The sequence below is a fragment of the Aspergillus homomorphus genome (genome assembly GCF_003184865.1).
Source record: "Aspergillus homomorphus CBS 101889 unplaced genomic scaffold BO97scaffold_8, whole genome shotgun sequence".
Taxonomy (NCBI): Eukaryota; Fungi; Ascomycota; class Eurotiomycetes; order Eurotiales; family Aspergillaceae; genus Aspergillus; species Aspergillus homomorphus.
Window position 1 is genome coordinate 664,738 of NW_020291894.1, and position 16,544 is coordinate 681,281.

Sequence of the window (16,544 nt, forward strand, 5' to 3'; positions counted from 1 at the left end):
GGAGCGTGAATGGATATAAAAAGGAGACCGTACCCCGAGATATAACTCCAGACAAGCAACCCCCTCTTTGCTATTCAATAAGATGCTTCTCCTCTGCATCCTCTTCCTAAGCCTGGCCGCCGGCCAATTGATCGGCCCCGTGGGTCCAACCACCGACCTCTCCCAAAAGACCCACGAGTGCAGCATCCTCGACTACGGCGCCGTGGCGGACAACAGCACCGACATCGCCGACGCGCTGGAGGCCACCTTCAATCAATGCGTGCACCCCAACCCGGGCAGCCGGCTGGTCGTGCCCGAGGGCGATTATCTGATCGAGCGCGGCGTGGTGCTCAGCAACGCCACGAACTGGGCGTTCCAGCTGGACGGGCTGATCACCGCCGCGTATGGCGGCAACTGGACCATTGAACGTGCGTTGATCCTCCAGGGCTATGCCGGCGTGGATGTGCTAAATTCCACCATCAACGGTGAGGGTGACCATAAGTTCCTGCTAGATGTGCTGGTGATTGTCAATGGTGAGTTTTCCCATTGCCCTTTCAGGGCTGGGATTCCTGACTGATGAATGCCATGCAGCGGTCGACTTTGAGTTCTACTCGTCCAACGGACTGGGTGCCATCCAGGGCCAGGGTTATATCTACCGAAACCTCAACAAGTCAGTCTCTTCAGGAATGTGTAGGTAACTTTTGCTGATAACTGCTGCAGCACGGAACGTCCGCGTCTCGTCCGCCTGGTCTCAGCCATCAACGCCACGGTCCATGACCTGATCCTGGTCGATAGTCCCAAGTTCCACTTCGTGCTGGACTTCGGCGTCAACGTCGAGGTCTACCACCTCACCATCCGCGGTGCGAACCTGGGGAGCTACGACGGCATTGATGCTATTGGCACCAACTATTGGATCCACGACAACGAGGTGCGGTGCTCTGTGTCGTGCTTCTAGGCACAATCCCGCTGACAAGCCTGCAGGTCACCAATCGCGACGAATGCGTCTCCGTCAAGAGTCCCTCGCACCACGCCCTGATCGAGAACCTGGTCTGCAACCAAGCGGGCTCAGGCATCTCGATCGGGAGTCTGAACGTCTCCGCGGAGATCTCTAACATCGTACGCACCTCCATCCTTCAAGAGGTCCATCAACCTAACCCGTGTGTGCGCGACAGGTGGCCAAGAACATCAGCATCATCCAAGACAACAACATCGCCTTCATCAAGACCTACCCCGGTGGATCCGGGTACGTGACCAACGTCACGTTCGAGAACTTCCGGTCCAAGGCCAGCCTGTACGGGCTGAGCATCAACCAGTACTGGCAGAACACATACGAGCCGGACACGGGCGCCGTGGCGTTGAGTAACCTGGTGTTCAAGAACTTCTCCGGTGCGTGCAGCCCCCCTGTCCCATATACCGCCAGCTCCATAGATCTAATCTGAGACAACAGGCTCCGTAGCAGAAGGCACCAAGCGCCCGCCACTCTTCCTGGTCGCCAACGACCTCACGTACGCCACCAACGTGACTATCGAGGACTTCACCCTCTGGACGGAGTCCGGCTCCACCGTGCTCAACAAGATCAACAACGTCTTTGGGACTGCTGATGACTCCTACGGCGACAACGACGGCATCAAGCCGCTGGCCCCCGGCGAGACCCCGACCACCTATACCAGCACCTATACCATCACCGCGTCGCCGACCGGGTGGATGGCCCCTGCGTCGCCGACGTGGGCGGTGCCCAGTACGGGTTATGGCAGTGAGTTTTCTCCCTTTTCCTGAACTTTGTGTGTGGTGCGGGTAGAGGGTGGTGGCTAATGGGTGTTTGTGTTAGCTGCGTCGCCGATTCCGGTGTATATTCCTAAGCCCCTGTGGAGGCCCGGTGGTGTGGACTATGATCTGCATTATTGGGGGAGTTTCTAGTGGTGCGGTGCTTGATGTGGTAGGGTGGGTTGATGGGTGGATGAGCTGGAGCTGGTAGGATGAATGGTACTTCGGTGTCTGCAGCAGTTAGGGGTCGATAACGTGCATGCTAGAAAGTCAAGCTTAACTATCAGAGTGGCTCAATTGAAACTCAACTTGATAAGAAATGACAAAAGATTCGCAGATAAGGTACTGTTCATCTGCAACAAAAGTTCTCGGAAGCATGCCGTGGAAGGAGATTGTCAGCCTGCAATCACACTTGACCCAGACACCACTGCTGGCTGGCAGCTCCTGCCGGTTCGGTATCAGGACATTAGTCAGAGATCTTGCTGGCTTACGAGTAGTAGGTAGTGAAGGGTTATCGCTGTTTGCACACCGTTCCAGGCGGCTTGATTCACTTATCTTGCCGGTCACTAGCCGGTGATCGCTATAGCGACAACCCCTGTCGTATAGTTTGATATCGGGTGCTGTTTCCGTTTATTCCTTGTGGGTGCTTTGCAGCTTGGATAGTTAGTTAATATCCCCTGGAATGGTTCTAATATGTATCTCTGCGTGCAAAACCTGAGAGTTTATCAGTGGTGTGCGCATTCATATATATCTCCAGCAGAGTTATGCACCACCGTTTCGACATCACTGCACTGCAGGACCGTAATAATGCACCATCTACCACCACGCTCAAACACAACGAGCCGGATACCCAAGTCGCAGTCCATAGCTGATGCAAACTCATAAGTAGCCACACTACACCGCGACCTGACGCCCATCGGGCACGCCCCAGCCTTCAGGCAACGACGTAGCAACCTGTAGCCACCAGATCCGCCATATCCCCGAGGTATTCTCACAGCGGAAAACGGTGGCGTCGTACATTCTCGTACAAACTAGAATACTAATGTCTCTATCGATGCCGTGGCTCCCATGCTAAACCCGGCAGCTCGATGAGATCATCCACACGCACAACAACCCACGCTGCGCGCCCTGCTGACAAAAGGGAAATCTCCTGTTCCCCATCGTCAGTCAATTAAGTGTAGTGATGCACATCCCCGATGATCCGGCAAGATTTTTGCCTCCGACCCCATACTAATGACGCCAAGCGGTACGTAGCTGGGGTATGTCTCGCGCGCGCCGTAAACCAGGAAGCGATCCACACGCGACTACGTATACTGTACGTATAACACCAAGTTCCAATTCAAGCGGCGTGGGAACCCCGCGGCTACGCCCCAGACAAGTCCCAGACAAGATAGTAAATGACGCTGGCGACACTCCGGTTGGAATCGAGAGTCGAAAGGAAAAGACGCCGCTCGTCGGTTCCGGCGTTATCAGCCTGGGGTGGGGCCCGGGTCGTGGAGAAGGAGGCAAATGGAAGGGTCACTGATATGGGTTGGGCGAGTAAGAGGTCTTGTTCCTGATGCGTTCCCCGCTGCGAGGGACGCGACGTGGAGGTTGTGTTGATTGTTGATCCTGGTGGAAGGAGGGGATAACCGGGCTTTTCCTCCTCTCTCCACCGGGCTGAGCGACTAGCTGGCTGTACCCCAGGCTGTGAGGAGGAGTCAGTCCGGGTATCGGCAATTGTAACAGTGGACATGCATACACCGCACGATGATGTTGAGGATTGGTACGAGTCACTACCGGTTCGAGGAATGTATGTATCAAGTGAGTATGTACTCGTATGTGTATGAGATGCAAACAAACAGATGCAAACAGTGGTACAGTGGCAGATCAGGGCCCGAGACACCGGGCGGTGAACCGCCAAATCAGAAGACCGGAGCCGGGCCGGGAGCCGGTATGTCTTCCTTAAGTTCCTAGCACTACCGATGGCATCCACACCGAGCGAATGGGCGCCATTGCTGTTATTCATCACACTGCCCCTTTGGGCTCTTGGGCCCTTGAGAACGTGGCTGTGACCGACCGGCTGTTTGACCTTCCAGGCTATCCTCGGGGCAACACCGCACAAAGCCCTCTGATTCCCCAGATCGGGTTGCTGGTCCCTCCCCCCTCCCCCCTCATGCTGGGGTTCTTGGGGTTCTTGGGGTTTTCCGGGGAAAGGAATGAGAATAAAAAAAAAACAAGAAGAACATTAGATGGCTTGATCTGGTGGTTTTCACGAATGAACGCCGCCCATGCGGTTCGGGAAATGATATCACCACTTGGTCAGTCGGGCCGAATGCTGAGAAAGGAAAAGGCAGCCAAGCGAGTGATTGACGGACTAGCCGCCTTCTAGAATGGGTGGCGCTCGCGCGGCTTTCACCGGGCATAGAACAGGTCCGGCCACCGGTGAGTTACTACTGTAGCTGGTGGTACAGTAGTCTTCCCCAGATCCATAATCCAACCCTAACTGGATGCTAATCCTTGGGATTTCTGCACGTGGAGACGGACGGGCTGGCTGCCTGGCTTCAGCTATGCACGGGTGACTGGGCAGATACTTTCATTTCCATGAGTGATTGCTTACCCATTTTCTTCATAGCCGGAACAATCCATCTCCGCATTTTCCAGTTTATCCAAGCGTCTACTGAAGTCCACGATGGATGCCAGGAAATGCGGCGACAAGCGAAAGGCTGAGTCAGCCAGGTCATTACCTGGCATCCGTGGACTATACTGCATTTAGCTCAAAGCCAACTGGTTCTTACAGTATCAGGTCTAGTGCAAGTCCGGATACAGCTTAGTGTATCCGGGAGGCGCAAATTCTGCCTCTTTTTTTTTTTTTGCCGCCGCGCCCAGCATGAATCAGTAAAGTATGCGCTTGATAAGATGAACCTCTTTTCAACAACACCTTGAACTGCCACCCGTGACATAACTTATTCCTGCTGCATTATTCTTTCCCACACAACGCAAAAGCACGTCCTCTTTCAAGGTGGTCCCTGACTCAGGTGGCAGTTTCCCATTACCCAACTCCATTAGCACATCCCCTCATGATAACACCGGGGTCAGCCCCCGTCCCTCCCATGGAAAATTCGAAATTCTATAAGGCCTCCATGTTTCCGGAGGGCAACGCCAACGCCCTTAAGCGAGATGGCCAAGCTTTGGCCATCTAGGGCCGTCTTATTTACGGCGGTTGTCAAGTGTAGGCCATCCACCCGGGTGACTTGGTAACAATCACATCAACACGTCGTGTGTTGCTGGGGGGGGACAAACCTCGGGTACTGCTTATCCTCCTTGCACGTTGATCCCTGCAGGTTGAGGTCATCGGTCCAGCTGAGTTGCCAATATGTAGTCAGTCTTGCAATGGTGGTCCTCAAGTACGTAGCCATAGATAAAACACGAGATCCAACACGATCCAGCACAACGAGCTGTCAGCCAGCATCCAAAGATCAGGTACCGGACCACTGGGGCCGGGGGTTAGTCGCGCGAAACCGTTGATAAACGTAAAGCAATCAATCCTGCTCGGGCAGGATACATTATCAATTCGTCTATCAGCGGACGGATTCTGGGTTCGGCCGGACAGACTCCACCGTTACAGCGCAGATTATTGCCCTTTCGGTGGTTCCCCTCCTGTAACACAGTAACAGTGTTGAACCCCCCACACAGATTCCCCCAAGCGTGAAAAAGCCTAAATCTGCCGATCCGCCGTCGATGCAACGAGCGACTGCGGCCAGCCCGGGTTCTTTTTCTCATTTCTTATATCCTCCCTGCCCTTTCCTCTCCTTCCTCTCTCCTCTCTCTCCTTCTTGAAAGTTGGCCCGTTGACTCGGTGGTTGCTGTGCCCTTTTCTTTTGCATTTCTACGAGCTTAGCTTTACGACTTCATTCACGACTCTCCTCTCCACCTCCCCATCTCCACTCTATCACCTTTTTTTTTTCTCATCATTATGGCCAGCCACGGTAGAGATGTCGAGGCTTTCGACGCCCATCAGCACTACCACGATGAAGACGAGAAGATCGAGAAGGTCTCTCCCGAAGAGTCCCCCCCGGCCGATGACCCGTTCGGCAACGAAGAGACGGCCGAAGTCAAGTTTCGAGTGATGAAGTGGTGGAACTGTGGCATGCGTGAGTGCTGCAACCCTATCAGTCAGCATCCCGGCATCACAACTAAACTCAACACCAAAACCCTTTAGTCATGATTGCGGAGAATATCTCTCTGGGTATCTTGTCGCTGCCCTCCGCTGTGGCCACTCTGGGAATTGTTCCGTAAGTATTCGCATGATGCATGGGTCTTGCCCGTACAGTCCCCCGACTGACCCTCTCATCAGCTCTATCCTCATCATCCTCGGAATGTCGGGTATCTCCTGGTACACCGGTTATGTCATGGGACAGTTCAAGCTGCGCTATCCCCAGGTTCACAGCATGGGTGACGCCGGCGAGTTGCTCATGGGTCGGGTGGGACGCGAAATCATGTTCTTCGGCCAGCTGCTGTTCTGTATCTTCCTCATGGCCAGTCACGTCCTCACCTTCACCGTGCTCTTCAACACGATCACCGGCCACGGCACCTGCACCATCGTCTTCGGAGTTGTCGGTCTCGTCGTCAGCTGTATCTTCGCCCTGCCTCGCACCATGAACAAGGTGTACTACATGTCCATCGTTTGTAAGGAGTCTTCCACTTCTTGTTTCGGTGGGGTTTACTAATCGATCGACCATTCCAGCCTGCTTGAGTATCATCGTCGCCACCATCACCACGATGATTGCGCTCGGAGTGGAAGCTCCGGCTCACGTCCAGAACGACGTCACCACCCACCCCAACTTCGTGAATGCGTTCTTGGCCGTCACTAACATCATCTTCGCTTTCAGTAAGCTTACCCCAGCAGTCTTTGGAGGGAAATGTGTACTGACCCAGCTGCAGTCGCCCACGTTGCTTTCTTCGGAATCATGTCCGAGATGGAGGATGTCCGCGACTTCCCCAAGTCGCTGGCCATGCTGCAAGTGCTTGACACGACCATGTACATCATCACGGCCATGGTCATCTACCGCTATGCCGGTCCCGATGTCAAGTCCCCTGCCCTATCTTCCGCCGGTCCGCTCATGAGCAAGGTCGCCTACGGTCTGGCCATTCCTACGGTCATCATCGCGGGTGTGATTTTCGGTCACGTGGCGTGCAAGTACATCTTCGTGCGGGTGTGGCGTGGATCTCCCCAGATGCACACGAACAACCCGATCGTGGTCGGCTCGTGGATCGGCATTGCGTTGGCTGTCTGGGTGATTGCCTGGGTCATCGCCGAATCCATCCCGGTGTTCAACGACCTGCTGAGTCTGATTGTAAGTGTGACGGCTGTATCTGGCGGCTTCTCAGCTAATGATTCTGGGTCTAGTGCTCTCTGTTCGGCAGTTGGTTCAGTTACGGAATCCCCGCTCTGATGTGGATGGTGATGAACAAGGGCCAATACACGGCCTCGGCCTCGAAGATCTTCCTCACCATCGTGAACCTTATCATCCTCGGTATTGCGTGCGCGATTGTAAGTGCTTGCGCCTGGTTTATGAGGGGGGTGTATACTAACGGTCTCCCAGTGCGGTCTCGGACTCTACGTTTCGGGCAAGTCGATCCACGACAGCACCGCCTCGGCCAGCTGGACTTGTGCCAACAACGCTCAGTCGTGAGTTTTCTTGGCAGGCACCGAAATGTGTTGCTTTGAAAAAGGCTGCGAGTGCAAGACCTCGCGGCCTGCGACGAGTTTTTTCTTACCTATACATACGTGCATGGCATCTGTTATACATATATACATACTGTACATCTGGCGCCGGATATAGCTGGGCTGTCTGGGTTCTTTGTGGTTGTTGGTATTGGTGTTGGGTGCGTGTCGCTCCTTTGCATGGTTTTGTGGTTGTTTCTAGCAGGCATTTTTGGTATTAGTTTATGTACATTCGAGATCTATTTTTTTCGAGTAGATTTGTATTCTAGTGTGCGGATCGTGCAGGTGGAGTCGATCTGGAGTCCTCAGTAGTTCCAGTGGCCCCCGGGCATTGCCAGATGCACGGGTTGAATAAGTATGGGGTCAGACCGGCTAATAGTAGGGCAGCACACGAATCAGGTGGTGTTCAGGGGTGGTGCAACTAATCTGCTGTGCTACCAGATCGGGGCTAGGATCAAATAGCTTATCTTGACCTTGCCTGTGCTGGCCCCAGGGGAGGATGGTGTCATTGTTTGTCCGTAGTAACTTATGCTCTATGCTTGCAGACTGCTCTCAACGACGGTACACAATTCTTGGGAGGTAGGCTGCTTGAATTGATTGCAAGCTCAGGCCTGGTTGAGTCTGTGTCTGTAGTCACGCGACCACCTATGTGTGTTTACATGTCTGACATATATCTGTGTCAGTCAAGCAGGTCAATATTCAATCTCCAATCGATAAGTACTGAGCTAATCATGGAGAATAGAAATCAATCTTCTACTAGTCGACTTCAGTGGAGATTCACCTCAGTCTCTCTCCCACCTCCAAGTTGTACCTACACGTGGATCATCCCGCACGGTCCCTCGCCGAGCACCATCTCGGGTACCTTAATTAATTAAATCTTTCTGCCTGACCAGTGTGACCCACTCTGTGAACTTATCGACGAATGATCGGCTCTATCACCTCGCCAAGAGACCACCAACTGTTCTCTCCACCAGTCGGAGTGCTTGCAGTGCTACCGACGAGAACCGGCAATGCACAAACTCCTCATTCTTCAATCCTAGTCTCCGGGGGGGTCTCCCTCATCCTGGCATCTCGACTCCTCCACCTGGCTAGTCATCCTTTGTTTTGGTTGTTGTGTTGCGCCAATGGATACGAGCGGTCAGATATGATGTAACCACCCCCTGCAGGATTGATCCTGTTGGAATCTGATGAGGGGAGGCAGCCAGGATGCTTCCAAGAATCGGGGATCCTGCCCAGCTGCCCGGCCCTATCGGCGTATTGCCCAGGAACTAGTCTTGAGACGGTGGGGCGGCATGGCCTTGTCTAACACTGCTGGAAAATCCAACTGTTCTTAAATACTCTGGAGTTCTCTGCTGCTGCTGTTGCTGCTGCTGTTGCTGCTGCTGTTGCTGCTGCGGGAAGGTGCGTGCATAGTGGTTGACACACTGCTGTCGAGGCTAACTGCCATTCGTTACGACAGTAGAGAGATAGCGATCAAGAATCTTGACGCAACTGCACCACTCTGAACAGAGCATCAGCATCAGCAATACACCCGATTGATCTGCAGGGGCCGTGGATCCCCAGCCCTAAGCCACCACCACCACAACAACGACAACAATGCCTCTCCGGCCTCTCCAAATACTCCAAGCCGCCCTGGCATTATGTCTCCTTATCACCCTCTACCAATGCACAACACCCGGAACCCCATCATCACAACTCGAAGCTAAAGTGCAACCACCATCCCAACTCACACCCCCCAACACAGAAATCTTCATCCCTAAAACCATCCACCAACTCCTCCTCTCAATGCCAGGCCACCCCGTCTCCGCCTTCCACCCGACCTCCCACAGCATCTCGTGGCAGCAATCCGGCTGGAAAGTCGAGTACTGGTCCGAGGCGGCGTGCGCGCAGCTCGCCCATGATGCTGACCCGGACGCCGTGCGCGGGTACGCTGCGGCTTTCAGGAGATTTCCGTCCGCGGTGCTCAGGTCGGATTTCTGTCGGTATTTGATTCTGTTTGTGCGGGGTGGGGTGTATAATGATTTGGATGTACGGTTGGTGCGGGGGTTGCCTTGGGGGGTTATGCTTGGGTCTCATTCTGGGGTTGAGGAGGGTGAGGATGGGGATGGTAACGAGGCCAGGACGAAGGAAACACTTCCTCCCGCCGTGATCATCGGAATGGAAGGCGACGCCTCGACGACGGGCCTGCCGCGCTCGCCGCAGTTCGTGCAGTGGACCATGGTCTCGACGCCGGGGCACCCGATCTTCGAGGGCGTGTTGCGCCGTATCGTCGAGCGGACGGACGCGTATCTGCGGCAGTGGGAGGAGGATCCGGGCGCGGACGTCAACGTCATGGATTGGACGGGCCCGAGTGTCTGGACCGATGCGGTGCTCGAGTACCTGGACTGCGATGAGGCCATGCTGCGCACCCTGCAGGACCTGAAGGAGACCGTTCGCATCAAGGATGTGGTTGTGCTGCCCAAGCGCGGGTTCGCGATCACGCAGGGCGAGGACCACAGCTCGCCTGACGTGTTGGTGAAGCATTATTTCTCTGGGACGTGGAAGACGACGGATTGTCGGGCTTGGTGGAGATGGATCGGTCGGTGTTGATTTGCTTTTGGCGTTTTGGGTGCATGGTTGGCGTTGGGTATACGGTGTTACTGCCAGTGTGTTCTTCGGTGGGTATACGGTTATATATGTTTTGTCTGGACGTTACTACATGTATAGAGACGGAGGTGCCTGGGGAGCTGAAAGGAAGGGGGGTCCGGGGGTTCTCCCCGGGAAACGCACACACTTGGCCTAAGAATTGAGGTGCCGGGAAGCTGGAAGAAAAGGGGGGTCCGGGGGTTCTCCCCCGGATATCGGCCTATCTTGTAGTCTCAGTGGACTATCTACGAACTTGATATCAACTCTTGAAAGATTATTCAACATTGGCCATTCGCTAAAACAGCCACGGGGTATTACGTCCACTGCGAGAGCGTGCATCCAGCACTCTCAGCGTGCTTCTATCACTCCTCTCCCTTCAAAACATCTTCTCAATGATGTTGCGATCGCCATCCAACGCATCCGCCTCCTTGCGCAGCACATCGGCGCGGAACCGTCGGAAGGCGTTCTCGATCCGCTTACGCCGCTCGGGCTCGCTGGTGATCGCACGACTTCCCGACGCAGCGCCGCCCAGGAATCCTAGAAAGTACTCGTCAGCACCCTTTATCTTTGATTATATCCCTCATGAGAAGCACATACCCAGCTCCCCGCCCAGGAACAGACCGCCGGCAGAAGCGAAGAAGTAGGTCGCGAAGTCGCCGAAGGTGGTGGGCTTCAGCAGTGGGGTGATATCGGGGATGGATTCTGTGGGGCAGACGATCTCTAGTTAGCGACTGGATTCGACTTGCAGCTGTAGGGAGATAGAGGCTGCAGCGACTGCATCTTACCGGTGCGCCCGTTGGCGAACACGACCTGCGTCGGCTTCTCTTTCGCGCGGAAGACCTCGAAGAAGGCCCGGCGCGAGCTGCGCAGCCGGAACGCGGTGTACAGGCCCAATCCCACGCCAACGGCCGAGCCGATCGTCGTCCACATCGACACCTTGCGCGCGGCCGCTTGCAGCGCGTCGCGGTCCGCGGGCTGCAGGTCGTGCTGTAGGTGTTGGTCGGCGAGGCGGACGAGCTCGTCGCTGCGGCGGCTGCGGGTCATGGGGAAGGAGTCCATTGTGGCTATGGTATTGCAGTGGGTGAGGGGTTTATTGATTGATTGATCGATCGATTGATATTACTGGGAGTTGATGAAGGTGGGAGGAGATGAGGAAGGCAAGATTTATGCGACGATGCGATGCGATGCCATGCTGCGTGGAAGCCGGCCTCGGTCGGGAATGACGTCACATGGAGAATGACTTCATCGCTTAATAGAAAGGAAGACAATAGATTCAATGAATGCCATGGTCTGACCTGGCCAGATTGCGGAGATGCAGTTCTGCAGTCTTCTATCCATCCGCTGCTGCAGTCCCGGTGTGGATTCTTCGGACTACTTAGTATGTCGCTGTCGATCCAGTGTGGACGATGCGTCGCTGCCTGAGGTTGCATCCAGCAGGTGACTGTCTCTTGCCTTAGGCAGCAGGTCATCTGCGCGCCTGCCCTTTCCGGATGCATCGATAACCGGGCGGTGAGCTTATCGTCTGCAACTTTCCGCCGACGCGTCGAGCTTCTCAGACAACAACTACCTTCCCTATTGAATATCCTCCTCGAAAACGAGCATTCTTTGGTGACTTGCCACATACGATGATGGAATGCACAACCTCCTATATGAATTAGACTACGGGTCCCACAACGGGTGCAGTCAGCCGCAAGGGCGGCTAAAGCAGAAGAGTTACCTGTATGTCGATGAAGGTCTATTCTATGAGTCTATTCTATGACTGTCTATGTCTATGACTCTGTCTATCCAACGCAGCATCCCCATGCATCGCTGAAAACAAATCATGCCGTCATCACTTACAACCGCGCACCACCCTTGAGGTTGGCCTCCATCATCTGGCCGATGCGGGGATCCACCCGGCTGAACATGGCGATCGTCGCCTTCTGCAACTCGGGCACCACCCCCTCCAACGAACCGCAGAGGTTGGCCACCATCAGCCGGCGCTCGTTCTCGTCGAATACCTTGTGCCACAGCGCGCGCGGCTGCACAAAGTCCTCGTCGTCCACGGGGATCTCGTTCAGTCCCAGCACGCCGCCCATCCGCAGCCACTCGTTGTGTCGCACCTCCTGCACCGACTGGCTGCGCACGCCCGGCGTCAGCGTGCTGCGCACGTAGTTGGGCTCGCCGCCGTAGTTGTGCGTCGTCGTGTGCGCGCCGTCGCGCAGGTAGGGGGCGTACACCGGGCACACCGGCTTGTTGGGCGGCAGCTGCGGGTAGTTGACGCCCAGGCGGTAGCGCTGCGCGTCGGGGTAGGCGAACACGCGGGCTTGGAGCACTGTTTCACCCCCAGGTTAGCATTCGAGCTGGACAACTCGCGCGGGGCGGGATACATACTCGGGTCGGGAGACGCGGCCACACCGGGGACCATGTTGGAGGGAGAGAAAGCCGCCTGTTCGATCTCGGCGAAGAAGTTCTCGGGCTGCATTTCTCGTTAGATCGATACTCGGAAACATTTCATCGGACAGCAGAAAGGACATACGTTGCGGTTGAGAGTCATCTCTCCGACCTCGATCAAGGGGAAGTCCTTGTGCGACCACACCTTGGTGATATCGAACACCGCCCGGCCGTACGTCTCAGCGCGCTCAGGCTCCATCACCTGGATGTACAGCTTCCACACGGGGTATTCGCCGCGCGAGATCGCCTCCCAGAGTTCCTGGTTGTGGAAGTCGGGGTTGGTACCGGCCAACCGCGTGGCCATATCGCCGCTGATGTTGCTGACGCCCTGTACGGGGCGGAAGTGGAACTTGCAGTACCGGAAGCTGCCGTCCTCGCTCACCAGCTTGAAGGTGTGGATACCGAAACCGGTCATCTTCTGGACCGACTCGGGGAGACCGCGCGAGCCGAACAGGTGCATCAGGGCGTGCACACTCTCGGGCTGGTTGACGTGGAAGTCCCAGAACTAATCGTGCAAGTCAGCGGATGCGCAGCTCGAGGAGAAGCGACATTTGCTTACCATGTTACCGTCGGGACGGTTGGTGGCGGGGTGCTTCTTGTGACTGCGGTTGACGGAGGGGAAGCGGAGAGGGTCGCGCACCCAGAAGACGGGCTGTTGGCATTTGTATCAGCTTAGCTCGGAGGAAGCGATGTGTAATAGGTAACGGGGCTACATACAGCGTGGTTTCCAACAATATCGTGGTTACCCTCCTCGGTGAAGAACTTGACGGAGAAGCCGTGGATATCGCGCGCGGTGTCGGCACTGCCGGTCGCACCACCCGTGGTGCTGGCGCGGAACAGCACCTTGGTCTTCTTGCCGACGCCATTCATGAACTTGGCCTTGGTGAGGTGGGAGATGTCGTTGGTGACGCGGAATTCACCCCAGGCGCCGGAGCCCTTGGCGTGGACGACTCTGCGACCCGGTTAGTGGCTGCAAGCTGCATGCAGATCGGGATCGACGGTGCAGCTCCGTACCTCTCCGGAATTCTCTCCCGATTGAAATGCGTCAGGGTCTCGATCAGCAGGGTGTCACCCAGGGTGGTCAAGTTACCGCCGCCGAAGGTGGGCAGGGTGATGCTGACCGAAGGGTCCGGGATGGGCTGGCCTGGATCAATGGATTAGAGAAGCAATCGACAATGGCATCGCAATGGTCTAGACTTACCCTCCGCGAGGGTGAAGACAGGCTTAGACATGATGTGGATTGTGGGTGAGGATTGAGTTTCAGAGGGGGGAAATTATGGATCGCGGGGGAGATCTCGAGGGGTGGGATTATATACGGAGTACGGAAAGGCAGGCTTATCTCTCGTCGGTCGACGAGCTACGGATTACAAACGTGGCGTTCCAGCAGCGGTGAAGCCATTATCTCGGGGGAATCGGGACAGAAAAATTTTCAGGGCGCACAATTTCACCTAGCGCCAAAAGTGGATGAATGGATGGAGGAAGTTGACGTTTTACAGTGTGTTCTCCGAGGGTCGGTGAGGGGAAATCATCTCCATTCTGTCCTTTTCCCCTCACGGTGCCTGCCCCTCATGAGGGGTTCCCTGTCAGCATTCAATCCTCGTTCACTGATTGGTGAAACGGCACAGTTTCGGGCGGCTTCCGTGACACGTGACTATCTTCCGAGTTAGTCCCGGTTCTGCAGGTTTCGCCGAGTTTCCGCCGCGCTCGAAACAAGCAATCAAACACCATCAACTGGCATCTCCGACTGCTATGCCCGCATACTCGCGGCTTCATCTCCCCCCCATCTACCTCTGCCTCCCCTCTCCACCATTTGCATCATCATGGATATGTCGGCATCTCCGGTGCAATCTCGGGTCTCACTGCTGGACCCTGCTGGTCCATACGAGTAACAACCATCCTATTCGCAATGGAGGCATCATTATTTAAGACCTTCATGGCACCGCTCATTTCGGTATCATCAGCAGCAGCAATATCACAAGCAACACTCCTCGAGAGCAAATAATCCCTTTCATTCACTCATTTCACCTCTTTGCCCGCCCGCCCGCCTCCAACTCAGACCATCATGGTAGTACCCAACGACTCCCGCTTCGATTTCATCGTCGTTGGCGGCGGTACTGCAGGCAACTGCATCGCTGCTCGACTGGCTGAGAACTCCGACGTCAAGGTCCTTGTGGTCGAGGCAGGCGTCGCCAACTCGCACGAGATTGAAGACATCACCACCCCGTCCAAGGCCTTCGGGCTGCGGGGCAGCCAGTACGACTGGGCATACAAGACCACGATGATCAAACGCGACGACTACGAGCGCGTGGAGAAGCCTAACACCCGCGGGAAGGCGCTCGGCGGCAGCTCGTGCGCCAACTACTTCACATGGATTCCCGGATCGGCCGCTACTTTCGACGACTGGGCGGAGTTTGGCGGCCGCGACTGGACCTGGGCCAACTGCGTGGAGTACCTTCGCAAATGCGCCACCTATCACGACGACGAAAAGCTCTACCCGACCGACCTGCACAAGATCGGGTCTGGGGGGCCAGTCCACATCTCCCACGCCGAGCTGGTCCCGGAGCTGCAGCGCTTCCGTGACGCCCTCTCCGAGGCCTGGACCTCGCGGGGCGAACCCCTCACGGAGGACATCTACTCCGGCGAGATGCACGGCCTCACCCACTGCGTTGATTCCATCTACCAAGGCCAGCGCCAGGGTAGCTACCAGTACCTTCGCAACCGATCCAACGTCACTATCCTGTCGGGCGCACACTCGAAACGCCTCCTCATTGATCCGGCCACCCGCGTCTGCTCGGGCGTCGAGGTCCTCATCCCAGCCACGAATACCACCCTCCGCCTCCACGCCACCCGCGAGGTCATCCTGTCCCAGGGTGTGTTCGAGACGCCCAAGCTTCTCATGCTGAGTGGAGTCGGCCCTAAAGATGAGCTGACCAAGCACCACATCGACGTCATCCTTGACTCCCCGCACGTCGGCCAGCACCTCCTCGACCACCCGATCGTGCCCTTCGTCCTCCGCATCAAAGACGGCTACAGCCTGGACGACCACCTTCTCCGTGCCGGCCCCGCCAATGACGCCGCCGTGGCCGCCCACCGCCGCGACAGGACCGGTCCCGTTAGCTCCGGCCTGCTAGAGATGGTCGGCTTCCCGCGCATCGACGACCGACTCAACCAGTACGCGGCCTACCGCAACGCCAAAGCCGCCAACGGTGGCCGCGATCCCTTCGGTCCGGCGGGCCAGCCGCACTTCGAGCTCGACTTCGTCGGCATGTTCAGCACTGCCTTCCAGTGGCACTACCCCGTCCCCAAGGAGGGGAGCTACATGACCGTCATCGTCGATCTCCTGCGTCCCGTGTCCGAGGGCGGCGCCGTCACGCTCAACTCGGCGGACCCTCTCGTCCAACCGAACATCAACCTCAACTTCTTCGCCGATGACCTGGATGTGCTGGCCATGCGCGAGGGCGTGCGCTGGACGTACGATGTCCTAACGAAGGGCGCTGGGTTCAAGGATATCGTGCTCGCCGAGTACCCGTGGGAGATGCCGCTGCACTCGGACGAGGCGATGAACAAGGCCGTCCTGGAACGAAGCCAGACTGGCTACCGTAAGTTTTCCTTTATCTGTTTCCCGGCTCAGTAGGAGAGAAAAGTGTAAAGTGACTGACCGTGTTGATGTGTTCTAGACCCCTGCGGCACCACCCGCCTGTCCAAGAGTATCCACCAGGGCGTGGTGGACTCCAAGCTGCGCGTGCACGGCATCCGGAATCTGCGCGTCGCCGACGCGTCGGTCATCCCGGTCATTCCGGACTGCCGTATCCAGAACTCGGTATATATGATTGGCGAAAAGGTATGCATGCTCCGAATGAGTCTTCTTGCTTGGGGCGAGTGCTAACTATTCGCAGGGCGCCGATCTGATCAAGGCCGATCACCGGGATCTCTACGAAGCGAAGGGGATCCCGTATCTGATTCCTAGCCGATTGTAGGCGGAGTTTGTGTTGTACTTCTTGGTTCTCATGTTGCTTCAGCAAGGTAGGGAGATTGT

General features: G+C 56.2%; 6 protein-coding genes across 6 annotated transcripts; 4 read left to right on the forward strand and 2 right to left on the reverse strand.

Annotated features, from left to right (window-relative positions):
• Window positions 1-82: 82 nt before the first annotated feature.
• Window positions 83-1,896, forward strand: BO97DRAFT_340433 (putative rhamnogalacturonase; the record flags this gene model as incomplete). The annotated part of the gene is made up of 7 exons (XM_025691596.1): window positions 83-512; window positions 571-649; window positions 700-907; window positions 961-1,095; window positions 1,152-1,365; window positions 1,427-1,732; window positions 1,808-1,896. The coding sequence occupies 7 exons, from the start codon at window positions 83-85 to the stop codon at window positions 1,894-1,896; spliced, it is 1,461 nt and encodes a 486-aa protein (XP_025553847.1).
• Window positions 1,897-5,682: 3,786 nt separating this feature from the next.
• Window positions 5,683-7,425, forward strand: BO97DRAFT_441663 (putative amino acid transporter). Its single transcript, XM_025698189.1, has 7 exons — window positions 5,683-5,876; window positions 5,945-6,017; window positions 6,080-6,411; window positions 6,470-6,613; window positions 6,667-7,079; window positions 7,133-7,276; window positions 7,329-7,425. Exons 1-7 carry the CDS (start codon window positions 5,699-5,701, stop codon window positions 7,416-7,418), a joined length of 1,374 nt encoding a protein of 457 aa, XP_025553848.1. The 5' UTR covers window positions 5,683-5,698; the 3' UTR covers window positions 7,419-7,425.
• A 1,621-nt stretch (window positions 7,426-9,046) lies between these two features.
• Window positions 9,047-10,039, forward strand: och4 (putative alpha-1,6-mannosyltransferase subunit (Hoc1); the record flags this gene model as incomplete). Its single annotated transcript, XM_025691578.1, has 2 exons — window positions 9,047-9,532; window positions 9,578-10,039. The coding sequence occupies 2 exons, from the start codon at window positions 9,047-9,049 to the stop codon at window positions 10,037-10,039; spliced, it is 948 nt and encodes a 315-aa protein (XP_025553849.1).
• Window positions 10,040-10,340: 301 nt separating this feature from the next.
• Window positions 10,341-11,421, reverse strand: BO97DRAFT_364990 (uncharacterized protein). Its single transcript, XM_025692562.1, has 3 exons — window positions 10,861-11,421; window positions 10,673-10,777; window positions 10,341-10,612 (listed from the first exon to the last, which is right to left on the reverse strand). Exons 1-3 carry the CDS (start codon window positions 11,132-11,134, stop codon window positions 10,452-10,454), a joined length of 540 nt encoding a protein of 179 aa, XP_025553850.1. The 5' UTR covers window positions 11,135-11,421; the 3' UTR covers window positions 10,341-10,451.
• A 367-nt stretch (window positions 11,422-11,788) lies between these two features.
• Window positions 11,789-13,740, reverse strand: BO97DRAFT_412505 (catalase; the record flags this gene model as incomplete). Its single annotated transcript, XM_025696240.1, has 8 exons — window positions 11,789-11,792; window positions 11,915-12,389; window positions 12,449-12,533; window positions 12,594-13,013; window positions 13,068-13,160; window positions 13,226-13,460; window positions 13,523-13,652; window positions 13,710-13,740. 8 exons carry the CDS (start codon window positions 13,738-13,740, stop codon window positions 11,789-11,791), a joined length of 1,473 nt encoding a protein of 490 aa, XP_025553851.1.
• An 830-nt stretch (window positions 13,741-14,570) lies between these two features.
• BO97DRAFT_340264 (GMC family oxidoreductase) lies at window positions 14,571-16,485 on the forward strand (the record flags this gene model as incomplete). The annotated part of the gene is made up of 3 exons (XM_025691589.1): window positions 14,571-16,107; window positions 16,186-16,349; window positions 16,405-16,485. 3 exons carry the CDS (start codon window positions 14,571-14,573, stop codon window positions 16,483-16,485), a joined length of 1,782 nt encoding a protein of 593 aa, XP_025553852.1.
• Window positions 16,486-16,544: the final 59 nt, after the last annotated feature.